Here is a 27,128-nt window from a genome sequence, read left to right as displayed (position 1 = left end):
GTGTCGTGTGCAAAAGGACGATCTATTACTTTTACATGTGGACAATGATGGCTGCTAACAAAAAGTTATTAATCAAGTGTATATTGTATATATACATATATCACATCATCATCTACGACCCATGATTACCCATTTTTTCAAGGGCTTATAGTAGTATTTCTTAAACATAATTATCATGTTATTTTTTGGTTCGGAATAAATATACAGTATATATACATACGAATTCAAGGGTGATGAGGGATACGTATGATATTTTGATCCTACTTCAAAAGAACGCAAAAAAGGGGGGGGGGAGGAGTCATTAACCCAGCGATAGTTCAACGGACGGCCTACATTGAGCCGATCGCCTGATAAGAAGGGCACGCTACATGATCCCGCGGTGGGATTCGCTTCGAAACGAAACGCCCAGTTAAGCGAATCGTCTCGCAACGATTCGCCTCTGCCTCTCTTTTGCGGCGGGGGGAAGAGTCCATTTGCCCCTTGCCTGGTTGCGGCCCTCTCGCGGTGGAAGGATCGGAATCCGTTGCCTGGAGGTAATGGAGCGCGGAGCAGGGGCGGAGAGGCAGATGAAGTACGTGCTGGTAACAGGCGGTGTGGTGAGCGGTTTGGGGAAGGGCGTAACGGCCAGCAGCATCGGCGTCGTGCTCAAATCCTGCGGGCTCCGCGTCACCTCCATCAAAATAGGTTTTTCCGTTTCTTCTTTCCCGGAGTAACATTTTTGATCCGGAATTGCTCCTTTCTCTGTGAGAAGAATACCTTGCTTTTGGGTCTTTCCGCCTGCTCTTCTTGTTTGATTCGGCGTCAGAGTATCACGTCGTCCATGATCTTGTGCGGAATGTGACCTTCCATGATCCCTTAAATCGTTTCTTTCCTATCTTCTTGCAGAACAGGGGTTTCTTTCTTGTTCGACGTTTTGTTTTATTGTTTGGCTTTAGATTAACGTGTGGTATTCCTTTCCTTGGTTCTCAATTGAGAAGTCTCTTTCAACGTCGTTAGTTGATTTTGAAGTCCTTTATAGGTTTAGAGCATTATTCGATTGCCATTTGAGGCACTTCCTTCAGTTGTCTGTGGCTGTTTTCTGCTCCTCTCGATTATTTACTTCTCTCGAGTCTCTTTCTCTGATTCAGATTCTGTATCAGGTTAGTCGGGTTACTTCCTTCCTTACTAAATTTGATATTTATTTGATGTATATATTCGTTTTTGTGTTGTGAACTTTGCCAGATTTGATTGAGAATATTATATTTTCTCTATGGAAACTTCTATCCGCTTTTTCTTCGCTCAAGAATATGCATTTCAGTTGTCTGCTTGTGGTTCGTCGTCTACTGCAAGCTCATATATTGGTTAAAGATTAGTCTATTGCATGCCGGTTCGTCTGTCTTTGGTCTATTCAGGTTCTACTATTTTGGAGATATCTGTATCCCTGTCTTTGAATTTGTTAGCTGTTTATCTCTGTTTTTTAGTACTTCTAGCGTTAATTACTGGTTATAATGGGGAATTGTTTTTCTTCTACCAATTTATGCTTCGTTCCTTTTTGCTGATACCACTGGTTGAGTTATATCATGTTTCCTGCTGAATTTATGTGCATTACTACTGCTGCGTGCAGATCCATACTTAAACACTGATGCAGGGACGATGTCTCCATTTGAACATGGAGAGGTTTTTGTTCTTGATGATGGTGGCGAGGTAATTTTTCTACTTTTTCTTAAAAATTAAATTATCATGCATTGGTATAAACCATGACCGTTGCTACAATAAGGTCCATATACCTTGTCAACTATAGTCATGGTGTCTGGCATCCACCCTTCTCAGTTGTAGCTTTATGTACACTAAAACATGTGGTAGTTAAGGCTTGATTTCTTTGCTCTCTTCAATGTAACTGTAGTAAATTCCAGTGATACATAATTTCTAAGTTCATACATCAACTATTTATTTATATTTCAATTTCTGAAAGTATAAAAGAGAAATAGTTTTTGTTAAGTATCCATGTTGGTTGCTTTGGTTGTTCTGATTTTTCTTCCTTTCATTCCTTGTAACATTACAGAAAAATCACATGAAAAATGCAGTGGAATTAGTTTAATTCAATGCTTTTGTCCCTTGTTAGTTCTAAGAGCAGGTTTATGTTAATGTTGTTTTTGTTATGGTAGCCATGTTATTCTAATCCACAGTTTCTACATGTCTGACACCTCTGCTGGATGTCCTTCACTGTTCCCTTCTCTTTGTTATTATTGTTATTATCTTTTACTTTAGTAATTTATGGCAATGGTGTCGGTGTTAATTACATGTTCTAAAGAATCTAAACTGAGTCCGTCAGTTCTCTTGCTATCGGCATTTTGGCCAGTTTTATTGCTACTAATTCTCTTTGATGTTTGGATGTTTTTCTTATTAGCTTCTTATTATATTAATTATTTTTCTGTGCTGCAATGTTTGATATGCAGGTTGATTTGGACCTTGGAAACTATGAGCGTTTCTTGGATGTCACTCTTACCAGAGATAACAATATTACCACGGGGAAAATTTATCAGGCAAGATTTTACTATGAAAATTCAGCCTATCTCTTTGGATATCCTTGGGATTCCTAGTAAACTGATATGCCATATACTTTTTCAGTCTGTCCTTGAGAAAGAAAGGAAGGGTGACTATCTTGGAAAGACCGTCCAGGTGAAATATCATGGAGCTTACTTATGCTTAAATGCTTTATATATTCATCTCCGAATTTCTTAAATTGCTACTTGACATTAACACAAACTGCTTGGTATCATGAATCCCAGGTTGTCCCTCACATCACTGATGCCATAAAGAATTGGATCGAATCAGTGGCATCTATACCTGTTGATGGCAAGGACGGTGCTGCTGATGTTTGCGTAATAGAATTAGGTGGAACTGTAGGTATGATATGAAAAATGTTTGTTAATGTTTAGTTTTGACTCTGCATCATTTACAATCAATTTTGATGTTCTTGGACCAACAGAACTGTATTGTGTGTGATTCAGGTGATATTGAATCAATGCCATTTATTGAAGCTCTGCGCCAGTTGTCTTTTTCTGTAGGTAATTTGGAAAGCATTATTCATTTGTATTATCACATAGGTTTTACGATATTGCTTGTCCGAGTCAACTTGATCATAACAATTTCTGACTTCTTTTTTGGTATATGTTGGTGTTATCATTTTTCTGTTTCTGTTGGATAACATTGTTTCAGTTCAAGTTCCAAAAGTATGGTCTTCGAACTAAGGAAGAGAAAGAAATAAATCATATTGAGACAAGAGTCACCCTTTGATATTGTTTAGGATTGTTGAATATACAGTGTTGATATTTCTTAAGATGAAAGTTAAAACTTGACATTAATAATTAATTAATGTTTGGGAATCATGAGACCAACAGACCAACAGAAGACCAACCGTGGTTGGAGTTAAGTTTGAAATGTGCTTTTTTGTCTGATGCAGTTCTTATGTATCTCATAGAACTTGTTCTTTTCAGGTAAAGAGAATTTTTGTCTCATTCATGTGAGTCTTGTGCCAGTACTTGGTGTGGTCGGTGAGCAAGTAAATATCCCTACTTGCCCTTGTTTGAATTGATATTCTATAAGAAAAAAGCATCGCTGCAAAATTTTCTCCAGATGATGCAACTAAACTAGGAACTGTACCCTGAATAATTTCTGTGGTTGATGTTCAAAGTTACTGATTTGTTTTTCCATTTTACGAACAATTTGCTCCTATTTTCTGACGTAATTTATAAACTTACATTATATTCATTATTTATATGTAGAAAACAAAGCCAACACAACACAGTGTACGAGAACTGAGGGCTTTGGGTTTGACTCCAGACCTACTGGCATGCCGGTCTTCACAGGTAATTTTATATGTCCAACTAGCAAGACAAATTGGATATTGCATATCATGTCATTTGGTCTCTCTCTGTTGCAAAACTTTAGATACAGTTGTTTCATTTGATGGAGTCTATCAGAAACTATATGTTTGTCCATTGATTTACCGTGTTTCCACTTTCTTCCTCCTGTCTCTGGAACAATATCATTAAATTGTCACTAAGTTATCCCGTAAGACTGGGATTTTATCACATAGTTTCTCCACTGTCACTAAGGATTATTGTACATATTGTAAGTACAGAGTTAGCACTTACTCTAGTAACTCTACCTTTCTGTCATTTAGTGTGAGTTTGAAAATCATGTAGTGACGTAAAATTTTTGGTAAGTCAGACTATAATGTTTTCTTATTCTTGCTAAACCATCAACATTGTACTAGCACTCTTTATTATAAGTTTTTGGGGATGTTTTTCATTCTCTTAATTGGTTAAGTTGCATGTTATCCTGTAATTTTTTTGGACATCATGTTTGTTGGGTTATCTATCACAGCATTTACAGTATGCTGCCATGTTCATAAATTTGACTTCGTTTTGTAGTTTTTAGAAGTTCTACAAACATCTTAATTAAGATGTTGGATCTCCCCAGATTTTATTTTTCTTTTATATTTCATTGTGTAATGGAGAGCCTCACAATTGACTTTGGTTTTTGTTAATTTGCAGCCTATACAGGAAAATACGAAAGTCAAACTGTCGCAGTTTTGTCATGTTCCAGTGAGTCTTTGCTTGGAAGTGCTTATAATATTTAACATCTGTTGTTCTCACTGTTGGAGTTTATATGCATCTTCAGGTTGCTAACATCCTTAATATCCATGATGTTCCGAATATTTGGCATATCCCACTGTTACTTCGGGTTAGTTTAGTAGCTGTAACCAAATTTTATGAACTTGACGATTTTCAATTGAATGATCTGCATCAAATCAATTAAGAAAATTGTCTTGATTTTTGTTCTTCTATTTCAATACTGATTAATGTGTTTTCTCCAGAACCAAAATGCTCATGAGGCCATTATAAAACAGCTGAACTTTTACAGGCAAATTATGCATTTTATTATTAGCTATTATTGGTTTGGTTCCGTGCATATTTATGTTGTAAGCAATCCATTTACGTGCATCAGACATGTTGGATTGATTCTGGAAGCTTTATTTCAGCATGGCTACTTCCCCCGATTTAAAGAGTTGGACAGAGATGGCAGAGACATATGAGAACTTAAATAGCACAGTGAGTATTATTGACCTCCGATCCTGTTTGCTGGCCTGCTTCACTTCTCTTCATACAACTGAGCACTGTTCTCTGTTCTTTAGGTTAAGATTGCTATGGTTGGAAAATATACTGGTCTAACAGATTCATATTTGTCAGTGGTGAAGGTGTGTCTAAAACTTTTCAAAGCCAGCTGTTTATTTTTCATTGACTTGTCATTCTACACGTGTGCAACTTTATTCATATTTGTCAGTGGTGAAGGTGTGTCTAAAACTTTTCACACCCAGCTGTTTATTTTTCATTGACTTGTCATTCTACACATGTGCAACTTTGTGATGCTTCTGCAGCCTTTTGTATAAATAAGTTGCCTGATTAATTTAATTACTGCTGCTGGTATGATACCTTAAATTTGTGATCATACTGTCAAGTTTAACATAAAGATATTGAAGATCTTCCAAGTGTGAATGAACTGACAAAACTATGGCTATGATTACTGTAATAGGTTGGTCTACATATACCTGGATATGGGCAAGAACTTTTATCCTATCCTTGGTGATTGTTGTATGCATTAAATTTATTGCTGATGTTCTGACTCTAATCTCCAAATGGAGTGACCATGGTGCATCACTGCTTCCATCATGCTTTCCTTAAACTCTTCATCGAGCAAGATTGGCAAACATGAATTTAACCTTTTGGGAATTTTTTTTATGCAAACATTGTGGAATACGGGTTTTATTCTCCAACTCAGATGCTTGCCAGATAGCAGATTAGTCATGTTGCATGGCATCCATCACGTGGAGTTAAAAAAAGTTCTATTTTTTCTTTCTTAATTGTATTTGTTTGGGCAAGAATGAGTTTGATGTGCTATGATTGTGGTACTAGTTGTGTATATAGCAACATGGACTGCCTATGGAAACATTTCTTTATGAGGTGAAACTCATGCTCTTGATCCATTGGACAGAAAAAATGAAAAGAGTGTTAATAGTAATGATTTTGAAGAACCTAATTAGACTATTAGATGGACTATGTGGGTTCAAGCTTTAACATCATATGGCTTGTATAGTTTCTACCTTGGATAATCTTTCCTATGAGATGTAGCAAATGAGTCATGACTCTACCAAACTATTCTAACATGTGAGATTGGTGTAGGATGTATCATCCTTTTCATCTTATTAGCAGGGAACTTCTTGTGGCAACTAGGTAATTTACAAACATCAATATGAACCTACCATGATTATCCTTTATATTTGCAGCTCATGTTTGCATATTCTTAGTGTTTGACATATATTTTTTGCACTCTTATTGAGAAAGGATTCTGTAAATACCATACTTTGATTTTTCAATTGCAGGCCCTTTTACATGCCTGTGTTGCTTGCTCATTCAGACCATCAGTTGAATGGATTGCAGCCTCAGACCTCGAAGATGAGAGTGCACGTGTGGTATAGATTGTGTAAGATATTTGTAGTTGGTTATCTACCATCACGCTTTTGCCTTAGTCTTTTCTTTTCTAATGTACAGACACCAGAAGCATATGAAATGGCATGGAAAGCCTTGAAAGTAAGACTTAAATTCTCTATTGCATTTTTTCAGTTGAGCAAATTTCATCAAGCATCTTAGTTATGTTCTATGCTCGTTCCACAGTTCCTATTATCCTCCTCTATGCTTACATTGCAAAGCTGTTTGTCAATATGAAAGTATAGGGTTCTTCATGCATTCTCGTTCCTGGCGGATTTGGTGATCGTGGAGTGCCAGGAATGATATTAGCAGCAAAATATGCTAGAGAAAACAAAATTCCATATCTTGGCATTTGCTTGGGCATGCAGATTTCTGTGATTGAGATCTCCAGATCTGTATGTTTCCCTTTTGATAATTTTCTGTTTCATTGTAGTGACAATAGTTGTCCTTACCTTTTATTCTGTAGCTCTCCTGCTCATTTAACTGAATATTGACTAGATTCTGGGTTTGGAAGGAGCAAACAGTGAAGAGTTTGACCCTCAAACACCACATCCTGTTGTAATGTTCATGCCTGAGGTATGTCAAGCATGGATTCTCTATGGAGACACAAAAGGAACTTGAAGCTCATCATTTTGTCACTGTATGCAGGGTTCAAGAACACACATGGGGAGTACAATGAGACTGGGTTCTCGGAGAACTTTCATCAGGAGTCCTGATTGTATTACTTCAAAGCTGTATGTCACTTGTAACCTTTGACTTCTAAGCAATGTATTTCACGAGTTATTTGATAGACTAAGCATTACATTAAGTGTGGGTACTACAGTATTTTAAGTACCACACATTTATCTGAAGGCATATACACATCCATTACTGTCAAATAACCAACAATTTGTGCTTCTTTTTTTAATAACTGTTTGATAATCTTATGTTGACAATGCCTTTTCAATTTTGTTAACTAAAAATTGTGTGAATGCTAGCTACAAAGGTTCTGCATATGTGGATGAACGGCATCGGCACAGATACGAGGTCAGCAATGAATATAAGTTAACAAAATACATTGTATAGTAATTTACGTTTCCCTTGCTGTTTTGCTTTGATCAATGTGTATGTAGCAATACCTTTTCTATCTAGCACCGATGAATGTGTGTTTTTGCAATCCCCATTCTCTGATAACGAGGTATATGTAGCTATATCTATATATGTTAATCATGAAAGCACTATCAATTGCTCAGATAACTATGATTTCAGCCGTTGTCCAGATAATTGTTGACAACCACCTATCTTTTGTAAATACTGATACTGGTATGGCCTATTTCAGACCTTGGATTAAAAACTTGTCATATGTTTAGCATGTAAGACCTCTTGCCAGTGAAAAGGCCTGCCTACTACCAAAGCTCTTGCTTTTGTGTACCTTTGTAAACATTATTCAAGTGTCCTGGGAGAGAATGTGGAGGATACAAAATTCACAATCTATTCTTTTACAATGGAGTCGTAGTTGCACTTCACATCTTCCAATCATATTTGGAGCTTGGCAACCAGATATTATTATACATCTTTATTTGGAATGCTACAAAATTGTCTGTGTTTTAACATGTCATAGAAAGGCTCCTTGCTCAGTGGGTGACATTTGTAATAACTCATATTTGCTACACTCCATAAAGTACATATTACATCTAACTGTTTTCTTAAGGTATTCCATTTTTGGATAAGTGATACTATACACTTGTAGGATCATATTACATCCAGGAAACCAGGCTTGATGTCTCCCTTTTTCTCTTAGTGTTCTGGAAATAGCAAGTATTTAACTCAGCTGGAATTTTGCCTAAATTTTATTTTATTGTCTCAAGAGATACATCAAGTGTCATTGATTGTTTTAACTATCAGCATCATGCTTCTTTAATGTCTTCCTCTATATGTAATAGGTAAACCCTGATTATGTTGGCAAGCTGGAAAGTGCAGGTCTTGAATTTGTTGGCAGTGATGAAAGCGGAACAAGAATGGAGGTATGCTGCTAATTATTCAATTTTGTTCACATTGTGCGATGTTGTGTTCTGATGATAAGTTATTCCTTTGTATTATTGAGCAGGTTGTAGAGCTTCCGAGTCATCCCTACTACGTCGGCGTGCAATTTCATCCAGAGTTTAAATCAAGACCTGGAAAACCTTCTGCTTTATTTCTAGGTAACATTCTGTTTAACGGTCCAAGGGCTAATTAATCTCTAGGATATAATATGTCTACACTGCACACAGCTTGTTTTCTCAATTTTATTTTCAGACAACAAATTTGGAACTCATCCAACAAGAAGACCGTATAGTGAATGGCTATAACGCCAGCTTCTTGAGCATATGTTAAATAATCAGATCAGCTTACTATTTCAGCTGAAAAATCGAAAGCAATTTTAAAAGATGGTTTTGATACCAGTTGTGATTTTTGAAGTTGTAATGCTCAATCGGCACTCAGCTGAGGAGCAGATGATAGTTGATTATGAAGGCTTGCATAGATTCATTGATTTTCCAAAGCAACATTTGATAAAGCCAAGTCTGATAATAAATAGTTCATCCTCTGGACTGCAGGTCTTATATTGGCGGCGACAGGTCAACTGCAGCCACATCTAAATAGGATATGAGATCACTCTTAACTTCTTGAGGTATAATATGGGTGATGAGATTTGATTTCTTACTCTCACAGATCTGGATTGCTGAATGTGTGGTTTAATTTAATTAGGCCTTTTTAAGTTTTATAGAAAAGCATATGGAAACTCGAGTCTATAAAGCAGTGGTGCTACCTGTTTGTTGGCTGGCTGGTGTCAAACAAGAAGGTAGTTTTTGCCTTGTTAAATTGTGTGAGCATCAGCAACAAAAAGGAAAAAGAAATTGTTGGTGGCAAAATAACATAATACATAGATAGTCCTTTGTCATCATCTCTTCTTTTATTATGGTCAGACTATATATATTCTTCTTCTCCCTTTTATTATGGTCATTAAATTAATGGTGATGGATCCAAACCCCTTTCTTTTTATTAGGGCTCTTTGAGAGTATGTATGTGCTGCCAGTGTGGTTCTCTGCGTCAGGTGTCGCACTCTGAGTCTTTATAAACATATATATTCAGCTGTTCTAACTTTTTGGTTAAAAATGTAGTATATAAAGGTGTTCTAATTTTTCTATTAAAAATGAAGTATATACATGTATACTACAAGCAAGCAAGGATTCTAGAAAGATTTTTTTTTTTTTTTGGGTGAATTCTCGAAAAATATTTTTAGTTTTTAGAAATTTTCGCAAAGCGAGTCCTGAATTTTTAAAATGATAAAAAGTAACTCTCAAATAATTTTTATCTTTTTAGGTCGTTATCTTCTCCTGCTCATTAAAATGATAGTAAATCAAACCATACAATTGAACTCAACCAATCTAAAACTACTAAAAATCGGTTAAAAAAACTTACTGAAATATATATATATATATATATATATATATATATATATATATCAATTTATATTCTTAAAATAATAAACAAACACACAAGATATATTAAATTATTAAAAATAATAAAAATAAAATAATAAATTTAGAACTAATTTATCTAACTATAAAGTCAAGAGTAATATAACAATAATATATTACCATTAATTTTTTTATTTTAAGGTTTTGAAAATAGTTTATTGACTAATTTTGTCACTTAAAATTTTAAATTTATACAAAAATATTGAAAAAAAATATTATCTTAATATCAAATATAAATTATATTGAATAATTTAGTGATATGTAAAAAATAATAAAACAAAAATATAATCAATAAATTTTTAAAAAATTAACTATAAAGTAAAGAATGTTATAATAATAATTATGTATTTAAAAATATATATAATATAAAGGGTTTCGATTTTGTGAACCAAATTTTTAGCATAGGTTTATCACCTATTTAAAATATCAAATGTTAAAAAATATTACATGGATAGATCATTTTTGTGATAACTAAAAAATAAAAAAAGGAAAAATTCAAACCATTTAAATGCTAAAAATATTAGGAAAAAATAAAAAAAAATAGAAAATAGAAAAAGTATCATGAATGTTAATCTGGGTGTCATTCAAAGGAACATGAAATTTTTACAATATTTTCACTGATCCTTGCATCAAATTCACTAACTTTAAAAATAAAAAATATAAATTAGAAAAAAAAATATGATAGATGTCCATTTGAGTCCAATTCAAAGCTTTTCTAAAAGTCTCACAGCATTTAGACTGTGATACTACACTATTTTTAGTTTGACTCCAAAAATAATATATTGGATATCAAAACTTAATTTTTTTGGACCAAATGTTTACCATAGATTGTCCATCTATTTATGAGCTCAAATGTTAAAAAGCATTGTATGGATCCATCATGTTTTGATGAAAATACTACATATTGTTCATATTCTGAATAACTTTGAGAAATATCAAAAGATTCTCTAAATTAAAAAAAAAAAAAAAAGTGTTAGATGTCCATGGGTCCAATTCAAAGCCCTTGTGAAAATTTCAGATACTATAGACTAGTCCTGTATACAATACACCATTTTGTGTTTGATCCCAAAAATAATATATCATATACAAGTTGATTTTTTTAGACCAATTTTTTCATCATAGGTTGTTCATCTATTTAGAAGCTCAATGTATATCGGATATTATGGCTTTAATTTTTTTTTGGATCAAATTTTTTACCATCGATTGTCTATCTATTTAAAAGCTTAAATGTTAAAAATATTACATGGATCCAACATATTTCCATGAAAATAAAAAACTTGAAGAAAATAAAAAAAAAACATAAATTATTCAAATTCTGAATAATAAAAAATCAAAATAATTCTCTAAATTAGATAAAAGGTGATAGATATCCATCTCCGTGCAATGCAATACTAATCTAAAAATTTCAGAGTATTTGAACTAGTCCTTATATATAATACACTATTTCTTAGTTTGACCTTGAAAAACAATGTAAGCAATATCAGGATTTAATTTTTTTACACCAAATTTTTATCATAGATTGTCCATCTATTCAAAAGTTTAAATATTAAAAAACATTATATGGATCCATCATTTTTAGTAAAAATAAAAAAAAAGGAAAACCACTAATTGTTTAGATTATAAATATATCAAAAATATTAAGAAAATTCTAAATTAAGAAAAGGCATATATATTTACTTGGGTCGAATTTAAAGTTTTTATTAAAATTTTAGAGCATTTGGACCAATCTTTATATGCCATACATTATTTTGGTTTGACCACAAAAATAGTGTGTTTTATACCATGAGCTAATATTTTTAGATCAATATTATATCATAGTTTGTTCTTCTCTTTAGAAGCTAAAATATTAAAAAGTTACATGGATTTATCATGTTTAGATGGAAATAGAGAAAAAAAGAAAATAAAAAATAGTGCTGGATTCTATATAAATCAAAAAAATTTCAAAAGATATGTCCATCAAAGCACAATTCAAATCTTTCATAAAAAAATGTTAAAATTTGAAAATTGAAGAAAATAGGAGTGATATATGTCTATCTGAGTTAAATTTCAAGTTTTCATAAAAAAATTTAAAATCTTTGGTCCAAGTTTGACCCAAAAATAGCATATTGGATGTCAAGGCTTAATATTTTTGGGCCAAATTTTTATCATAGGCTGTTCATCTATTTAGAAGCTTAAATGTCATAAAATATTACATAGATCCATGGATCCAACATATTTTGATTGGAAATAAAAAAGAGAAAAATAAGAAAATTACATATTGTTCATATTATGAATAAATAAAAAAATATCTCGAAATAAAAAAAATATATATATATATATATGATATACACTATTTTTCTGAAAACAAAACATTTGGCGCATGTGATATACACTATTTTTAGTTTGACCCCAACAATAATGTATCAATATGATGGCTTAATTTTTGGACCAAATTTTTACTATAGATTATCAATCTATTTAGAAACTCAAATATCAAAAATATATTGCATGAACCTTTCATGTTTTAGTGAAAATAAAAAAACATGAAGAAAATTAAAAAAATCATAAACTGTATCAATTATGGGTCTAATTCGAAACTTTCATGAAAATTTATAATAATTTGGACAAATTTTTTATTTGACCAAAAATAGTTATCAAATATCAGGCCTTAATTTTTTTTGATCGAATTTTTGCCATAGGTTTTTCATATATTTAAAATGTTAAATGTCCAAAAATATTGCATGGATCCAACATATTTCAGTGCAAATAAAAAAAATTGAAGAAAATAGAAAAACTGAAGGCTATTCAGATTTTGAATAAATCAAAGAAAATATTAAATAAATTTTTAAATTAGATAAATAGTGATATATGTCTATTTAGGTGTAATACAATGCTTTCCTAAAGATTTCAGAGTATTTGTCCTAGTCATTATATGAAATATACTATTTTTGGTTTCACCCCAAAAATATTACATTGGAATTCAAAACTTAATTGTTTTAGACCAAACTTTTACCATAGTTTGTTCACTTATTTAAATACTCAAATGCCAAAAAAACAATACATGGATACATCAGTGGAAATGAAAAAAAAAAAAGGAAAATCGCTTGGAGTTCCGATTCTAAATAAATAAGAAAGATATTTCTAAATTAGAAAAAATAAAGAGTGATATTTGTATGTTTGGGTCTAAATCAAGCTTTCATTGAAATTTTAGAGTATTTTGATCAGTTTTTGTATGCGTTAATTTTTTTTCGTTTGACCATAAAAATAATGCATCCTATAGCAAGAGTTAACTTTTTTGAACTTAAATTTTATCATAAGTTATTTATCTATTTAGAAGCTTAAATATCAGAAAACATTACATGGATCCATCAAATTTTAGTGAAAATAGAAAAAAAAAATAGAGAAAATAAAAAAATACACTATTTAGATTCTAAATAAATAAACAAATAAAAATATTTCTATAAAATAGAAAAAGACAGGTCTAATTCAAAACTTTCATAAAAATTTTAAAGTATTTGAATCTCCTTGTATTTGATGTACTATTTTTTATTTGATCCCAATAAAATAGTATATTGGATATTAGAGCTTAATTTTTTAGACCAAATTTTTATCATATGTTATCTATCTATTTACAACTGCAAATGTAAAAAAATATTGCATGGATCCAACATATTTAAGTGGAAATAAAAAACTTAAAGAAAAAAAATAAAGATTTTTTACATTCTGAATAAATTAGAATATTATCAAAAAATTTTGTAAATTACAAAAAATATGATAAGTTCTATTTAGGTGCAATAGGATGCTTTCCTAAAAAATTGAAAGCATTTGGACTAGTTATTGTTTGAGATATACTATTTTTGATTTGACAAAAAATATATATATTTTTGGATCAAATTTTTTTTAGAAACTCAATATAAAAAAAATATTATATGGATCTACTATATTTCGATGGAAATAAATAAATTTTAATAAAATATAAAAATTATAAAACTATTTAAATTCTGAATAAATCAAAGAATATTAGAAACTCTAAATTATAAAAAAAATGATAAATGTCCATCTAGATCTAATGCAATACTTTTTAAAAAATTTGGACTAGTCCTTACATGCGATACATTATGTTTTTTTGTTTAAGACAAAAATAGTGTATCGGATATCAACGCTTAATTTTTTGGGATAAATTTTTATTGTAGGTTGTTCATGTATTTAGAAGTTTAAATATTAAAAAACAATATATGGATCTAATATATTTTGATTGAAATAGAAAAAAAACTTTAAAAAGAAAATTCACAAACTATTGAAATTCTTAATAAATAAAAAATATTTATAAAAAAAAAATTAAATTAAAAAAAATGATAGATGTCCATCTAAGTCCAATGTGAAGCTTTTATAAAAATCTTATAGTATTTGAATTAGTCTTTGTATCTTTGTATGCCTGATTTGATTCAGATATCAAAATTTAATAATTTTGGACCAAATTTTTATCATATGTTGTTTATCTATTTAGAAGCTTAAATGTCAAAAAATATTATATATATCCAACATATTTTGATGAAAATAGAAAAATGAAGAAAATAGGAAAACCATAACTGTTCATATTAGTATTTTTGGTTTGATCTCAAAAATTGTATATTAGATATCAAGGCTTAATATTTTTGGACTAGATTTTTATCATTAGGTTGTCCATCCATGTATGTAGAAGATTAAATGTTATAAAACATTACTTGGATGCAACATATTTTGTTAGAAATAAAAAAATCGAGAAAATAAAAAAATACATATGATTCAGATTGTGAATAAATAAAAAATTTTCAAAAAATTTCTCTAAATTAAAAAAAGATAAATGTCCATTTAGGTCTAATACAATATTTTTTCTGAATACTTTAGAGCATTTGGACTGTGCCTTATATGTGATATACATTATTTTTGGTTTAGTCCCAAAAATAGTATATCGAATATCAAAACTTAATTTTTTGACCAAATATTCATCTATTTAGTGGCTCAAATATGAAAAAAAATATTGCATAGATCTATCATGTTTTAGTGAAAATAAAAATATAAAAAACCCACAAATTATTTCGATTATGAATAAATTAAAAAAAATCAAAATATCTCTAAAAGAGAAAAAAAAAATTGATATATGTTCATCTAGGTCTAATTCAAAGTTTTACTTTATGGTTATTTTTTAATTTAATTATTATACATTTTATTTTATTATTTTTATAATTTATTATAATTATATATATTTATTATTTTTAATAATATAAATTTATTTTTGATATTAAGAATATATTTTCTGATATTTTATGTATAAATTTAATATTTAACAATCAAAATTAGTAAATAAACTATTTTTAAAAACTAAAAAATAATAAAATAATTGTCATATAGACCTTTCAAATTTATTTTTTAGTATCTTAAATATTTTTATATTTTTTTTAAAGTATATAATTATAATTCTTATATTATTCTTAACTTTATAGTTAGTTAAATTAGTTTAAAATTTATTTATTTATTTTTATTTGTTTATTATATTTTTAATAATTTAATATATTATTATTATTATTATTATAAATTGATATGTATCATTAAATTATTTAATATAATTTATTTTGAATCAGTTTAAATTTTAGATTGATTAAATCTGCATGATTTTGAGTTGGTTTATTAAAAAGGTGGAAAGAGAAATAACCTTCTCTCTCTCTCTTTTTTTTTTTTTTTTTTACCATTTTGAAAATCTGAGATTCTGAAAATTTGTTAGATCGGGAAATTATTTTTAAAAGATATTTTACGGAACATTCCACGAACCGTGCGAGCTCGAGAAGCGTCCAAAGAAATCTTACCTATATTCTATACCTAATCGACATCATCAAATCCATTTCATTATCTGAATATATTTTTTCATTAAATAATATCCAAATCCGGTTTAAACAGATTAGGTAATTCCAAATATCCACAAAAAAAAAAAGAAGAAGCAAATTTTAGTACAATAATTTATTTAGGACCATTTATTTTTACTGTTATACTACTGTCGGTATCTTCTCGTGAATTAAAATAATAATTTCTCCTAAAAATCACAACAAATGAACTTAGGCATCCATTGATTAACGCACTTTATAATAAAAATCTTATTTTTACTTGGTCTAAAAATTGATCTTTTATAATCCTAGGAAAAGAAAAGAAGAAAGAATATTAACAAATTCAAATTTGTTATATACAAGAATATAACAAATTCTTGTTGTATATGTCGTCGCCATTATTCTCTATGGAACATATACAACACTGAAGAACTAAGTTCATTTAAAATTATCTTGACCTCTATCTATTAGGTTGCTTTTATGTAAAATATAATTTGATCTAAGAGAGCGTGTAGTGACGATTACATGACAAATGACACAACATTATTATCAGAAACACCAACCATTATTTTAGCTTCCACACCAAGTGACCAGAGAAACATTTGTATCTTACGAACCCAATTCTGTTTGATGATGATTACGCATCTACTGTTCTCACTTCCAGACAAATTTCTCCCCTTATGATCGGTGAGGCTAATTATTTCTTAAGAACCAGCTTCTTCCTCCTAATTTAGGGACATGACCTACCTTAAGGAAGAAGAAGACATGCAACGAAAACCTGAAGAGCATGACAGCACTTGTAAGCCTACTGACCTTGCAAAACGCCCAGTTCTTGAGATGTCCTGTATTTTGCTGAAGCACGCTGCAGTAATAGAAAACAATCGATTACCGGTAGCAAAAGAAGAAAGAAAGTTCAGGGTTAGTCAACATTGACTGCAATTAGAAACAATAAGCTGCCTGGCTGATTGCCTCTCAGAAATACTAGGAGAAATAAATGATCATCGCACTAAATTAATATGACAATAGGAAACAAAAGTCGTAGAACCAGATTTTTTATCAAAGTAGAGATATAAAAAGGCTCTTTGATTTAAAATACTACTGTTTATAGCCACACTAATTCTTGTTACGATGAATTAACTTCAGCAAGTGCGGTAGAGTATTTCAGTTTCTTTTTCTTTATTTGCATGATTGCGAATTTACAAGGAGAATTTGTTCCGTACTATGGTCTCACATTCAAGGCATCAACAACTATACAAAATTAAACTGTTAATCGCAACTGGTAGGCATCATAGCTTGCAGAAAAAGGGAAGCAGGAGCAGGATTTTACCTATGGACTAAAGACCAGAGGCTTATCAACCCATCGTATCCGGCACCTCCGAGCCTGCAGCATCTGAATCAGCCATGGAGAAAGAAGATCCCTCAACCCAATGAAAAGCTTCAGCTTCTTCAACTGTCCACCGTAAGCTCTCAGTGCAAGCTCGAGGCGCTCAACTGGCACATGTGTGAGATGCACTAACTTCACATCCTGCAGGCACTTGAGAGTGCCGAGTAGCTTGCAGAGGCCCATGCTTGAAACTGGGCAGTATGATATATTTATCTACAAAACAAATTATAATCAGATTCCAGATATTCTATCTTATCTTTCTTATTTTTCACCAGATTTTTTTTTCTTTTTCAGAGTTTCCTGATACCGAGGAAGAAGAGAAGAAACTGTGATGGTAAATCACTGACCTGTCTGAGGTTTCCCGTGTACTGGGCAAGAGCACATAAACCTACATTATCTACCAAATTGCAACGCTTCAAATCCAGTTCAGTGAGATGCCGGCAACCAATTGCGATTGATGTGACCCCTAAACTGGTAACATGATGTAGACCCCTCAGTTCAAGGTCACGCAGATCTTCCAAACAACTTAGGTGCTTCATCCCTCGGTCGGTGATCTGTATGCAGTAGCAAAGGTTTAACTTTTGTAACTTGCTGCAGCCAGTAGCTATGGCAGCCAACCCATCATCAGTGACTTCGATGCAGCTGTGAAGGTCCATACTTTTGTGAGATTTCCTTTTTTTTCAATTCAGAAGAGCCAAAAACAGCTGATTACAATATAAACTGAATCAACCATACCGGTAGAGATCAAGTTCACAAAGATTTTGGCAATTGGATGCGATATGAACAAGACCTTCGCTGGAGATTTTGTCACAAAGGCCCAACTTCAAGATCATCAGCTCCCAACATCTGGACAAATACTTCATTGCTGCAGAGCATAAGAGTGGAAGTAAATGCAATGCTACTTGAAGGGACAACAAGTTATTCATCAATCATGAGAGCATTGTACTCACCGGTATCAGTTATAGGACAGTCGGTGAGATCTATTTCTTCCAGATTGGGACAACCAGTCCCAATATGTTCAAGACCCTTGTCAGTTATTAAACTGCAGGACTCTAATCGGAGGCAGACAAGCTTTTTATTGTGCTCTCCTATGGCCATCAGGGCTTTGTCCGTTAGCATGCGACAGCAAGTCAGATCAATCGACATTAAATTGACACAGCCGGCTGCTAGTTCAGAGATCCCTTCATCAGTCACCCACTTGCATTTACTAAGCCCAATCTCAGACAAATTCTTGCAATTGACACCAATTATCTTAAGGCTCGAGGCTGAAACTTGAAAGCCATCAAGTATTAGCACAGTCAAGCTATCCTTCAATCCATTCAACTTGGAAAGGAAGAGTGGTGCCAACTCCTGCAATGTACAGTTTTACATAAGCAATGGGAAGAAGGAAAAGAAAATGTAACGAGTGCTTCAGAGCCATAGCCTCACAGGAAAACAGTCCCCGACGTTGAGCTTTTGCAGACACATGTGCTCTTCTATCACTGAGGTTAAGCCGCTAGCAGTCACATTGTCACACCGAGAGACATCAATGCTCTGCAATCAAGCAAAAATATCTAAATCAATAAATTGCCCATTGTTGTCCACATAATTTGGTAAACTATCAACATCTGCAGTGGCATTAGCAGACGTATTAGGATCCAACAACAGCTATGCTTCTCTAACAGATGGCATTAATTGAACTGAGCGACAAACTCATCAGATTAATGATCTTTCTGATTTTGACATTTATTTCCTTCCGCTCAGTACAAGAATACTAGTGCTGTTTGAACAAGCTACTGACACAATGCTGTAATACCGACCGAGGAAGAGGTGGCACAAATCTAAGCAAGAAAGATTGGCAGAAAAGTTCTCTATGGAAACTTACCCGCAATGAGTTGCTTCCATTATCGAGAAATTGTAATCCTTCATCATCTATATTGGAGCATCCAACCATACTCAGAACTTCGAGCTTCCCAAGAGAGGAGATAGATTTTACTGAACTATTTGTTATCTGAAAAAGGAAAGAAATCCCAGAACGTATGAGCTCCATCAGATACATAGCTTTCTAAGATCACAAGCTGAAATGGCAAGGTTACTGCGCCTTGTTAAATGTTGTTTCGACAGTTACCATTATGTGAGACTCTTTTACTCGACAGACGAAGATTTTGACCAACATTTACGAAAGAAGAGCGAGAGAGAGAGAGCGAGGAAGATTTGGGGGTAAGGTAACCTTAAGATAGGAGATGTCCAAAACCCTCAGATCCCGGCACTTCTTGGCGAGCAGCTCGATGCCAATATCCGAGATCTCCAGGCACCATTTGATACTGAGGTTCTCCAGCGCGGGGCACCCTACCGCTAACTTGGCAAGTCCGACGTCCGTCACGCGGAGGCACTTGTCCAACCGTAGCATCCGCAGCCCCTCGGCCGCGGCAAGCGCGGCGGCCTCCCGGTCCCCGACGCCGACGCAGTGCGACAGGTCCACGGACTCGAGGCGGGGGCACGCTGCAGCAAGCGCCGCCAGTCCTCGCCACCCGACCCCGCTGGCGCGGCTGAGGCTGACGGACTTAAGCAGCCAGCTGCCCGCTCCTGCGAAGAGGGCGGTGGCGAGGGCGTGGTCACCAAGGCCGGGGCAGGCGGAGAGATCGAGGAGGTCGAGGCAGGCGGCGTAGCGACGGAGGAGGCCCGGAAGGGCCTCGAGGCGGAGGACGCGGAGCGCCCGGCGGTGAAGTGCCTCCGCTCGGAGAAAATCGCGACAGACCAAGCGCCACGCCTTTCGGTCGCGGGGGTCGTCGACGCGTTCGAGGATCTGGATCAGCAGGTCGACGGAAAGAGCGGCCAGGATGGAGTCGAACGGCTGGTGACGATGCTGCTGATGCGCCCTCTTCATCGTCTCGCCTCCCCTCCGTGTCTCAGTAATGTATTCGTTTAGGTGGGGATGAAGAGGAAGGAGGGGAGAGGGACGAAGGGGTGGAGGAGAGGCAGGAGAGAGGCGTCGTCGGAGCTAGTGGGCCCGCGGAGCAGCGGCGTTCTTCCGCGTAGGGAGCGCATGACTGGCAAAGGAGGGAAGACGGAAGTGTGGCTGGCGTCCCAACTTCTCCTCTTCTTCACGAGAAGGGCGATCGGTGATGTGATGCAGAGAAGAGAGAAAGAAGAAGGAAGAGATTGTCAGCTTCCGGAGCAAGAAAGGGTTGGAAGGAGAAGAGAGGTCAAGAAGGCTGAATCGGGTTACTACCTCCACCGGGTGAGCGTATCGCGTAATGATTGGATAAAAAATGGGCGTACGGTAAATAGATGACGGTGATGCGGGGAACGTGGACGTCAGGGATTGGAGGACGTGTTGACTGGGCGGGCACGGTGAGGACACCTCCCGTTTAGGTTCGTGACAGCTGTAACTTCTTCTGTGCTTATAGGATATTAATATCCCGGCAACGTAACCACGGTCGGGTCAGGGCATTCCGTACCCGGAAGAGAGGAAAAAGTGGGGCCCGATAACGTGGGCAGCCCAGTCCGTAACTAAGGACGGGCGTACCTGTTCACCTTCCTCCTCCTCCTCCTCCTCCTCCGCCTTCTTCTTGGTGGTGATCGTGGTGGTGGTAGGTGGGGCCGCTCAGCACGGACAGGTACGCCGTCCCGAGTTCCTGGCCCGTTCCGTTCTCCGTCGCTCTCATCGCTCCCACCGCTCCAGGTAGTAGTAGCCCGACCTACTCCACTCCTAACATGGAAAGGTCCTGCGAGCCCCAGGAGTGACCATCAATCATTAAACGGCACATTGATAGTAGGGTACGTGTGTGGAGGGGTCTGTGCAGTGGTTTTGAGTCAACTGGAATTGGTCGAGAACCGAGTTGGGACCCTAATCCCATTTAGGCGAATGGGACGTCTCAATTAACTATTACTCCCAAAGGAGGGAGCTCTCAGGAAGCTTATACAAAAGATATTTCCATCAAATAGCGGAAACGATTGAAGGAAATGAACTAATAATGGAGTTCAATTGTTGCTCAAGACATCTTCACAGAGACCAAATCATTCATCATGTCCATGATACAAGTAGTGTAGTTTAACATTCGTATCTCCCAGTCTCTCGTAGTTCTATTATTGTCATGTAAGAGATAAGGACGCCAGGCGATTGGATTTTGTATCCATGTGACTCCCATGTGTGCCTGCATCAACCACCTCATCATCACTTATCTTCTTATTATTATTATTATTATTATTATTATTATTCTTCTTCTTCTTCTGTTTATGGATAATCCCTGGAATGGTCATCTCTTACAATAAAATTATATCCAGCGACTACTCTTCTTTAGCCCTTTTGAGTCCATCAACAATGACAATGCGTTTAGTTTATTTAACCTTCAAGAAAATACATGACCTCCCTCCTGTTGTTTTCTATTATAACATAGGCAGCAGCTTCAGAATTTGAATAGACCAAAAGATACATCGCATTCAACTAGAATACCATTTTACACTGTGTATGATCGATCATTCAGTGGTATGCCTTGTGAGCCTTCAGAATGGCTCTTGAGATCAGTATAATCACTGGTGACATCTAATGCTTAACAACTCAAATTTTCAAATCGCACCGACAGTACGGCTCACTAAGTTGTTTAAATCTTAAGCAATGACCCACCAAACACAACAACAACAACAAGCCCGGCCAATTTGACCATCACTCGGAGAGAGAGAGAGAGAGAGAGAGAGAGAGAGAGAGAGAGAAATGAATCATAAGCTTACCAACAACAAGATAGTATCATGATACAGAGGTCTAAACAAGAAGCCATTTTAATTGGTTTGTGAACAGAAGACTGTGTATGGACGCAAATCCTCTTTGAAAAATTCATACATCAAGATAAGCAGCCATCAAGTAAAAGTTGCCATCAAGATAGAATGACTTGCTCGTACATCGAGCACTTCCCGTCAGCAGGAAGATGCTTGGAGATCGGCAACCCAGAATCACTTGTCTCAGCTGAGGCTAATACCTGATGAGCATTCCAATACCATGGTTGCAGATGGACGGACGAATAAGTAGACGAGGATGGGAGCAGAACTGAGCCCCAGTCCCTACACCCTCCAGCGAATTCTCTCACTCGCCTTCGAGCTAAGAGTCCACTCATATCTTCCCTTCTGATCTCTGAAATGGTTCGAGCTACAGCTACGCATACAAGCAGCACAAGTACTGCATCTTCTTCTGGCAAGAATTCCACTGCGAGCAGCTTCCAATTTAAGAGTGCGGTTGCTTTTCCATCTGGATGTTCTGATGTAAACCGAACTAGAGTCAAGTATTGCTCTTCTTCTTCGTTCGATGAGCCTACATCCTTTAGTTGGTATTGTAGTTTCCTTCCGGTGAGCAACTTAGCCTGTAGTATATTCAACTCATATCAGAAGCAAGCCTTTTCAGATTGGGTGCAGAAGAGCTCAGTGTTGGTAGATACATTGGGGCTGCACAATAAGCTCACAACAAAGAAGTTTTTTGGTGTGTGTGCAAGAGTAGATATGTCGTTGATGATGGCAATCAATAAATGCATATTTAGATTAGACATGGACTAGTTTGAAGATTCATGAAATCACCAGATTATATCTTAATCACTTAAGAGACCCAATAGATTACTACTTTTTTGGATGCTTCCTGTAGACTTTTCACAGCTAGTTTGAACAGCCTATATCTCTTTCATGCATGGCATTGTAATTATATGCCAATTGTATAAAGGTCCCATCTAGCAACAGAAAATCAGATGATAATTATATGCCCATCAACAAATAAAATGAGAACAAATTCCAATCACCTGTTCACCAGAACTTCCATTTTCAAGCTGAATATCAAGTCCATTTTCCCATTGTATTGTTAGAACATCTCCTGTCGACAAACACCAGAGCATCTTTTTCACTTGTGAATCTTCTTTCTTAGGTGTTGCAGTGCCCACTATCTTGTCTACAATCAAGAGGGAATAGCTCATTAATCACAAATGACTTGAAAAGAAAGAAGGTAAGAGTACACTTTAAATCTCTTTGGATGCTGAACAATGACAAGTGGAGCGATTTACCATCTTTATCAAAATGTACCGCTTTTCTTTCAGTACTCTGAAATTTGGTATCAGTAAATTAAATTAACATCTTACCGGGGGCAACACCGACAGTTCCAGCAACGTATAACCATGGCCCTTCTCGTACTTCTATAATTCTATCCTCCCACTTCACTGCTACTGGAGACTCAGCTCCTCTCCGCCAAATGCCTCTGCCTACTCTACACAAATGCATCAACTACAATCATTCGCTACATATGTTTTCTTTTAACAGATAGCAGCAAATTTGAAAGGAACTGTGGAAATTTGCTACCGTATTCGTATCACAAAGCACTCCCTTTTGGCATGATCAAGCACAGTACGAGATAACCAACGACCTTGTTGTGGATGGTATCTATTCATCCTCAGAACCACATCTGAAATCATTGCACCCCCATCATCGGTTACTCTATCCGGAACACACTTCAGTAAGTATGGAGCTTGAACAGGTGGAGTGATCGATGCCAAGGCTCTCACTTGCATCTCCAGCTCCTTCTTCAGCATCAGAGTGGTTGCTCGCAGCAAGTCGTTCCACAGGAACACTAGTTTCGTAATCAACTTGCTATTTATCAGACAATTGCTTCCCCGTCGCCGAACCTCTATTACAATTCCTCTTGTCCCAAATTCACAGTACAGATGCCATGTCTTGTGCCAAGTTTCGAAGGATAAATCATGAACAGGCTCATTAAGCTTCATTTCCCTGTTACACCTGATGGTTCGTAACCGCAGGAAATTCTTGGTTAGGTGTTTATCTTCCCTCTCCTCCCATTTTCCTTTAAGGAATATACGGACCTGTGACAGATTAAAGCAGCTACCTAAAACCAATAATCTGCCAACATAATGACAAAATTATTAGGAATTGATACAGGTTTAGTGCTACAAAATCGAGTTGGGACTGTTTAGCCACCAAACTGAGACTCGTCTCTGGTATTGGCTTCTTTCCTTCATCTCCCATTCATTGCTCATAGAATTGGCGAGGAGGAAAGCAGACATGAAGCGAACAATGAGGGGGGAGAGAGCAGGAAACGATCAAATTACCAGCGAAGCAACAGAAATCAAAGCACAATAACGAGAATGGTGACGAGAAAATGCAGGTGGAGGCGTCACCTCCAGGAGGAACCTTGGCTGCAACCCTTTGTAACTCCTGTTGACGTCCGCCTCCGCCGTCTCCCAGTTGAAGTAGACCCGCGACGGCGACGCTGCAGGGTCGAGAACTGCTCCCGCTCGCTCATATGGCTCGTCTAACGCCTCCTCCCACGCCCTCACTGTCTCCTTCGCCTCCTCCGCCGTGGCTCGGTCGCCGAAGCCCACCGTTACCCTCGCCGGATCCCCCCTGTCCTCTATGTCCTTCGCATAGCTCCTGGGATAGCTCTGCTCGCGCCAATCGTTTCAGATTTTAGAACAAGATCGAAGCTTGATGATAAATTTGGAGAATTCTGTAGGAACTCATATCAGCATCAAGATCGAATTTTGAGGTGGAATCGTACTTGATGGGTGAGCCAGATGAGGAAGATATCTGAGGTGAGAACCATCCGGAGCATCCCATCTTCGATGGATCGCCTCGAGAGGTGGAGGAAGCTCGAGTACCTCCTACGCGCGGCGACGAGGTAGACGGTCTCTGAAACGAAGGGGTCGCAGAAGAAGGAATAGAGCGTCCGGTACCTCGCCACCACCGCGGAGAGGTGATCCTCACATTTACCGCTTGCTTCGCCATCTTCCGCGGAGTCAACCTCAAGATCGAACGGCTCGGACGGATACCGGACGGCCCAGACCTCCCGGCACCGGTTGTACGCGTACTCCTCGTTCTCGTCGTCAATGATCAGCGGTCGATCGACAAGCGCTCCGAATCTCAAGATGCAGTACTCGCGGTAGCTCCCTGCCTGCGGCGGCCATAGTTCCATGGAACAAGTACAAAAAGAGGAAAGATGCGAGTTTTACAAGGGTTAATCGCATCGCTCGAAGCTTACCGGATCGAGGCAGTGACAGTACCACACCCAGTGGATGTCCGGCGGCGGGAGGAGCATCGGAGGAGCGGACGGCGGCGCCGCCTGCGCCAGCTCGGCGATCAACGGCATCCACAGCTGATCGTACCTGAGCCAGAAAAACGACGAACCTAAGCCATCGATCTAGTGGCGCACCGAAACAGAGGGCAGCGAGGACGAAATCTGACCGTCGGATGGCGCGGGCGACGGTGCGGGCATGGTGGAGGACAGGGGAGGTGGCGAAGGACCGCAGGAAGGAGACGTGGCGACGGGCGGCGGTGACCAGGTCCACAGAAAGCCGCGTGGCGCCGCCGTGGCCCGAGTCGCACCTGCTGCTGCTCTCATGAAGGCTTCGAGTCGCGAACGAGCCGTCGTCGGAGGCGACTCGCGTGATGTTGTTACCCGACATCCGCCGCCCGGCGAGTCCGGAGACGCGAATCCGCTCCAAACAGCCCGCAGCGATCGGTGGTGAAGGAGAAATTGGTGGCGGCTGTTTCGTTCCGTTTGTATCGTAGCGGGCAAAGGGAATAATGACTCTCGGCCACAGCGACGATTGATGCGGGTCGAGTTGGTGAAAGTGACGGAGGCCTGCACACGTTGCGTCAGGTGCAGCACAGGCACTTTGGACCACCACGACGCACGCAAAGATGGGGTTAGGCGAGGACGTTTGACTGTTGGTCGTGTTAGATTTGATCGTCTTCGTCAGCTAAATGCAAGAGCTTCTCCTTTGTTCGCGTAGATGGATGAACGAATGGGTAAAAAGCATGACATCTTAGGGTGTAGACACAACAACTTCGATCTCTGCTTTCTTTCTTCCGCTTCGGTGTAGCAATCATGGAGGGAGGAAGGAAGCATGTGTTGACTAGATTCTTTTGTGAGTTGGGACGCCACGTGCGCCAACTAAGACGGGGACGGGGCTGAGGTTGGTCAACTCAATCACTCGGTTGTCACGTTGCCTTTTGGGCGCGTGGTGGAGGCCATGGTGACGGTGACGATGCCATCTCGGGATGGCCCATGCACGCATCTCAAGGTGTGGATCGACGGCACAACCGAGCAGCTTCATGTGCGGCCCATGTATCTTTAGCTCCCCCACTCTAGCGATCTATCCAGCAAAGCTTTAATGCAATAATACAAAATTGACGCCCTGATTAACTCGTAATATGTGTCACAAAATTAAATAGAAGAACATTATGAAAAAGGAATCCGGGGGTACAAATTACTGTTCTATATCACCAAAGATTACCCCACTAGGTTGATTTTTCTGCAAGTATAGAACATGAAGAATCACAAGTTTTTTTAGTCGGAGCGACCAAAGATAGAGGAATGGAAAATATCAAAAGAAGAATTAGAGGAATAGGAAGAAACAACTGAGATTATAGTGATAGTAAGAACCGAAGTTGTTTTTTATAAAAAAAAATTCATTTAATAAAAGAAAAAAAGAAGAAGAAGAAGAAGAAGAAGAAGAAGAAGAAAGGGAAACTGAGCAATGCTCCTCTCTCTCCCAAAGAGAGAGGAATGGAAAATATCAAAAGAAGAATTAGAGGAATAGGAAGAAACAACTGAGATTATAGTGATAATAAGAACCGAAGTTGTTTTTTATAAGAAATTTTTCATTTAATAAAAGAAAAAAAAAAAGAAGAAGAAGAAGAAGAAGAAAGGGAAACTGAGCAATGCTCCTCTCTCTCCCTCTCATGACTTCTCCTTCTCACCTGTCTGTTTATTTTATGAATAAACATGGAATTTCGGCAACCAAATCGCATAAGAGGAGCATTAAATAGGAAAATTCAGAGCCATTATTCTTGTTATTTTCCTTTTTTCCCCATAGAGAAAGTAATCAATCTAAGAAAACAAAGTTAGTGCCTT

General features: G+C 36.7%; 3 protein-coding genes across 3 annotated transcripts; 1 reads left to right on the top strand and 2 right to left on the bottom strand.

Annotated features, from left to right (window-relative positions):
• Window positions 1-307: 307 nt before the first annotated feature.
• Window positions 308-9,548, top strand: LOC135676562 (uncharacterized). Its single transcript, XM_065187888.1, has 22 exons — window positions 308-684; window positions 1,604-1,683; window positions 2,436-2,522; window positions 2,608-2,658; window positions 2,769-2,886; window positions 2,991-3,047; window positions 3,477-3,541; window positions 3,765-3,848; window positions 4,539-4,589; window positions 4,666-4,728; window positions 4,862-4,908; window positions 5,027-5,096; window positions 5,180-5,242; window positions 6,425-6,514; window positions 6,594-6,632; window positions 6,776-6,925; window positions 7,029-7,106; window positions 7,179-7,264; window positions 7,508-7,556; window positions 8,453-8,533; window positions 8,617-8,710; window positions 9,104-9,548. Exons 1-22 carry the CDS (start codon window positions 537-539, stop codon window positions 9,154-9,156), a joined length of 1,704 nt encoding a protein of 567 aa, XP_065043960.1. The 5' UTR covers window positions 308-536; the 3' UTR covers window positions 9,157-9,548.
• A 6,903-nt stretch (window positions 9,549-16,451) lies between these two features.
• On the bottom strand, window positions 16,452-20,494 carry LOC135676561 (F-box/LRR-repeat protein 3-like). The gene is made up of 8 exons (XM_065187886.1): window positions 19,458-20,494; window positions 19,113-19,238; window positions 18,677-18,781; window positions 18,199-18,598; window positions 17,984-18,113; window positions 17,596-17,890; window positions 17,192-17,461; window positions 16,452-16,726 (listed from the first exon to the last, which is right to left on the bottom strand). Exons 1-7 carry the CDS (start codon window positions 20,112-20,114, stop codon window positions 17,192-17,194), a joined length of 1,983 nt encoding a protein of 660 aa, XP_065043958.1. The 5' UTR covers window positions 20,115-20,494; the 3' UTR covers window positions 16,452-16,726.
• A 1,438-nt stretch (window positions 20,495-21,932) lies between these two features.
• Window positions 21,933-25,842, bottom strand: LOC135676560 (glycine-rich domain-containing protein 2-like). The gene is made up of 8 exons (XM_065187885.1): window positions 25,454-25,842; window positions 25,251-25,374; window positions 24,771-25,163; window positions 24,391-24,654; window positions 23,558-24,075; window positions 23,341-23,465; window positions 23,008-23,153; window positions 21,933-22,581 (listed from the first exon to the last, which is right to left on the bottom strand). The coding sequence occupies exons 1-8, from the start codon at window positions 25,672-25,674 to the stop codon at window positions 22,102-22,104; spliced, it is 2,271 nt and encodes a 756-aa protein (XP_065043957.1). The 5' UTR covers window positions 25,675-25,842; the 3' UTR covers window positions 21,933-22,101.
• Between the last annotated feature and the right edge of the window lie 1,286 nt (window positions 25,843-27,128).

The sequence above is a fragment of the Musa acuminata genome, chromosome BXJ1-6, assembly GCF_036884655.1.
Source record: "Musa acuminata AAA Group cultivar baxijiao chromosome BXJ1-6, Cavendish_Baxijiao_AAA, whole genome shotgun sequence".
NCBI classification, from domain to species: domain Eukaryota; kingdom Viridiplantae; phylum Streptophyta; class Magnoliopsida; order Zingiberales; family Musaceae; genus Musa; species Musa acuminata.
Note: the sequence above shows the minus strand (reverse complement) of the source record. Positions and strands in the feature narration are given on the sequence as shown.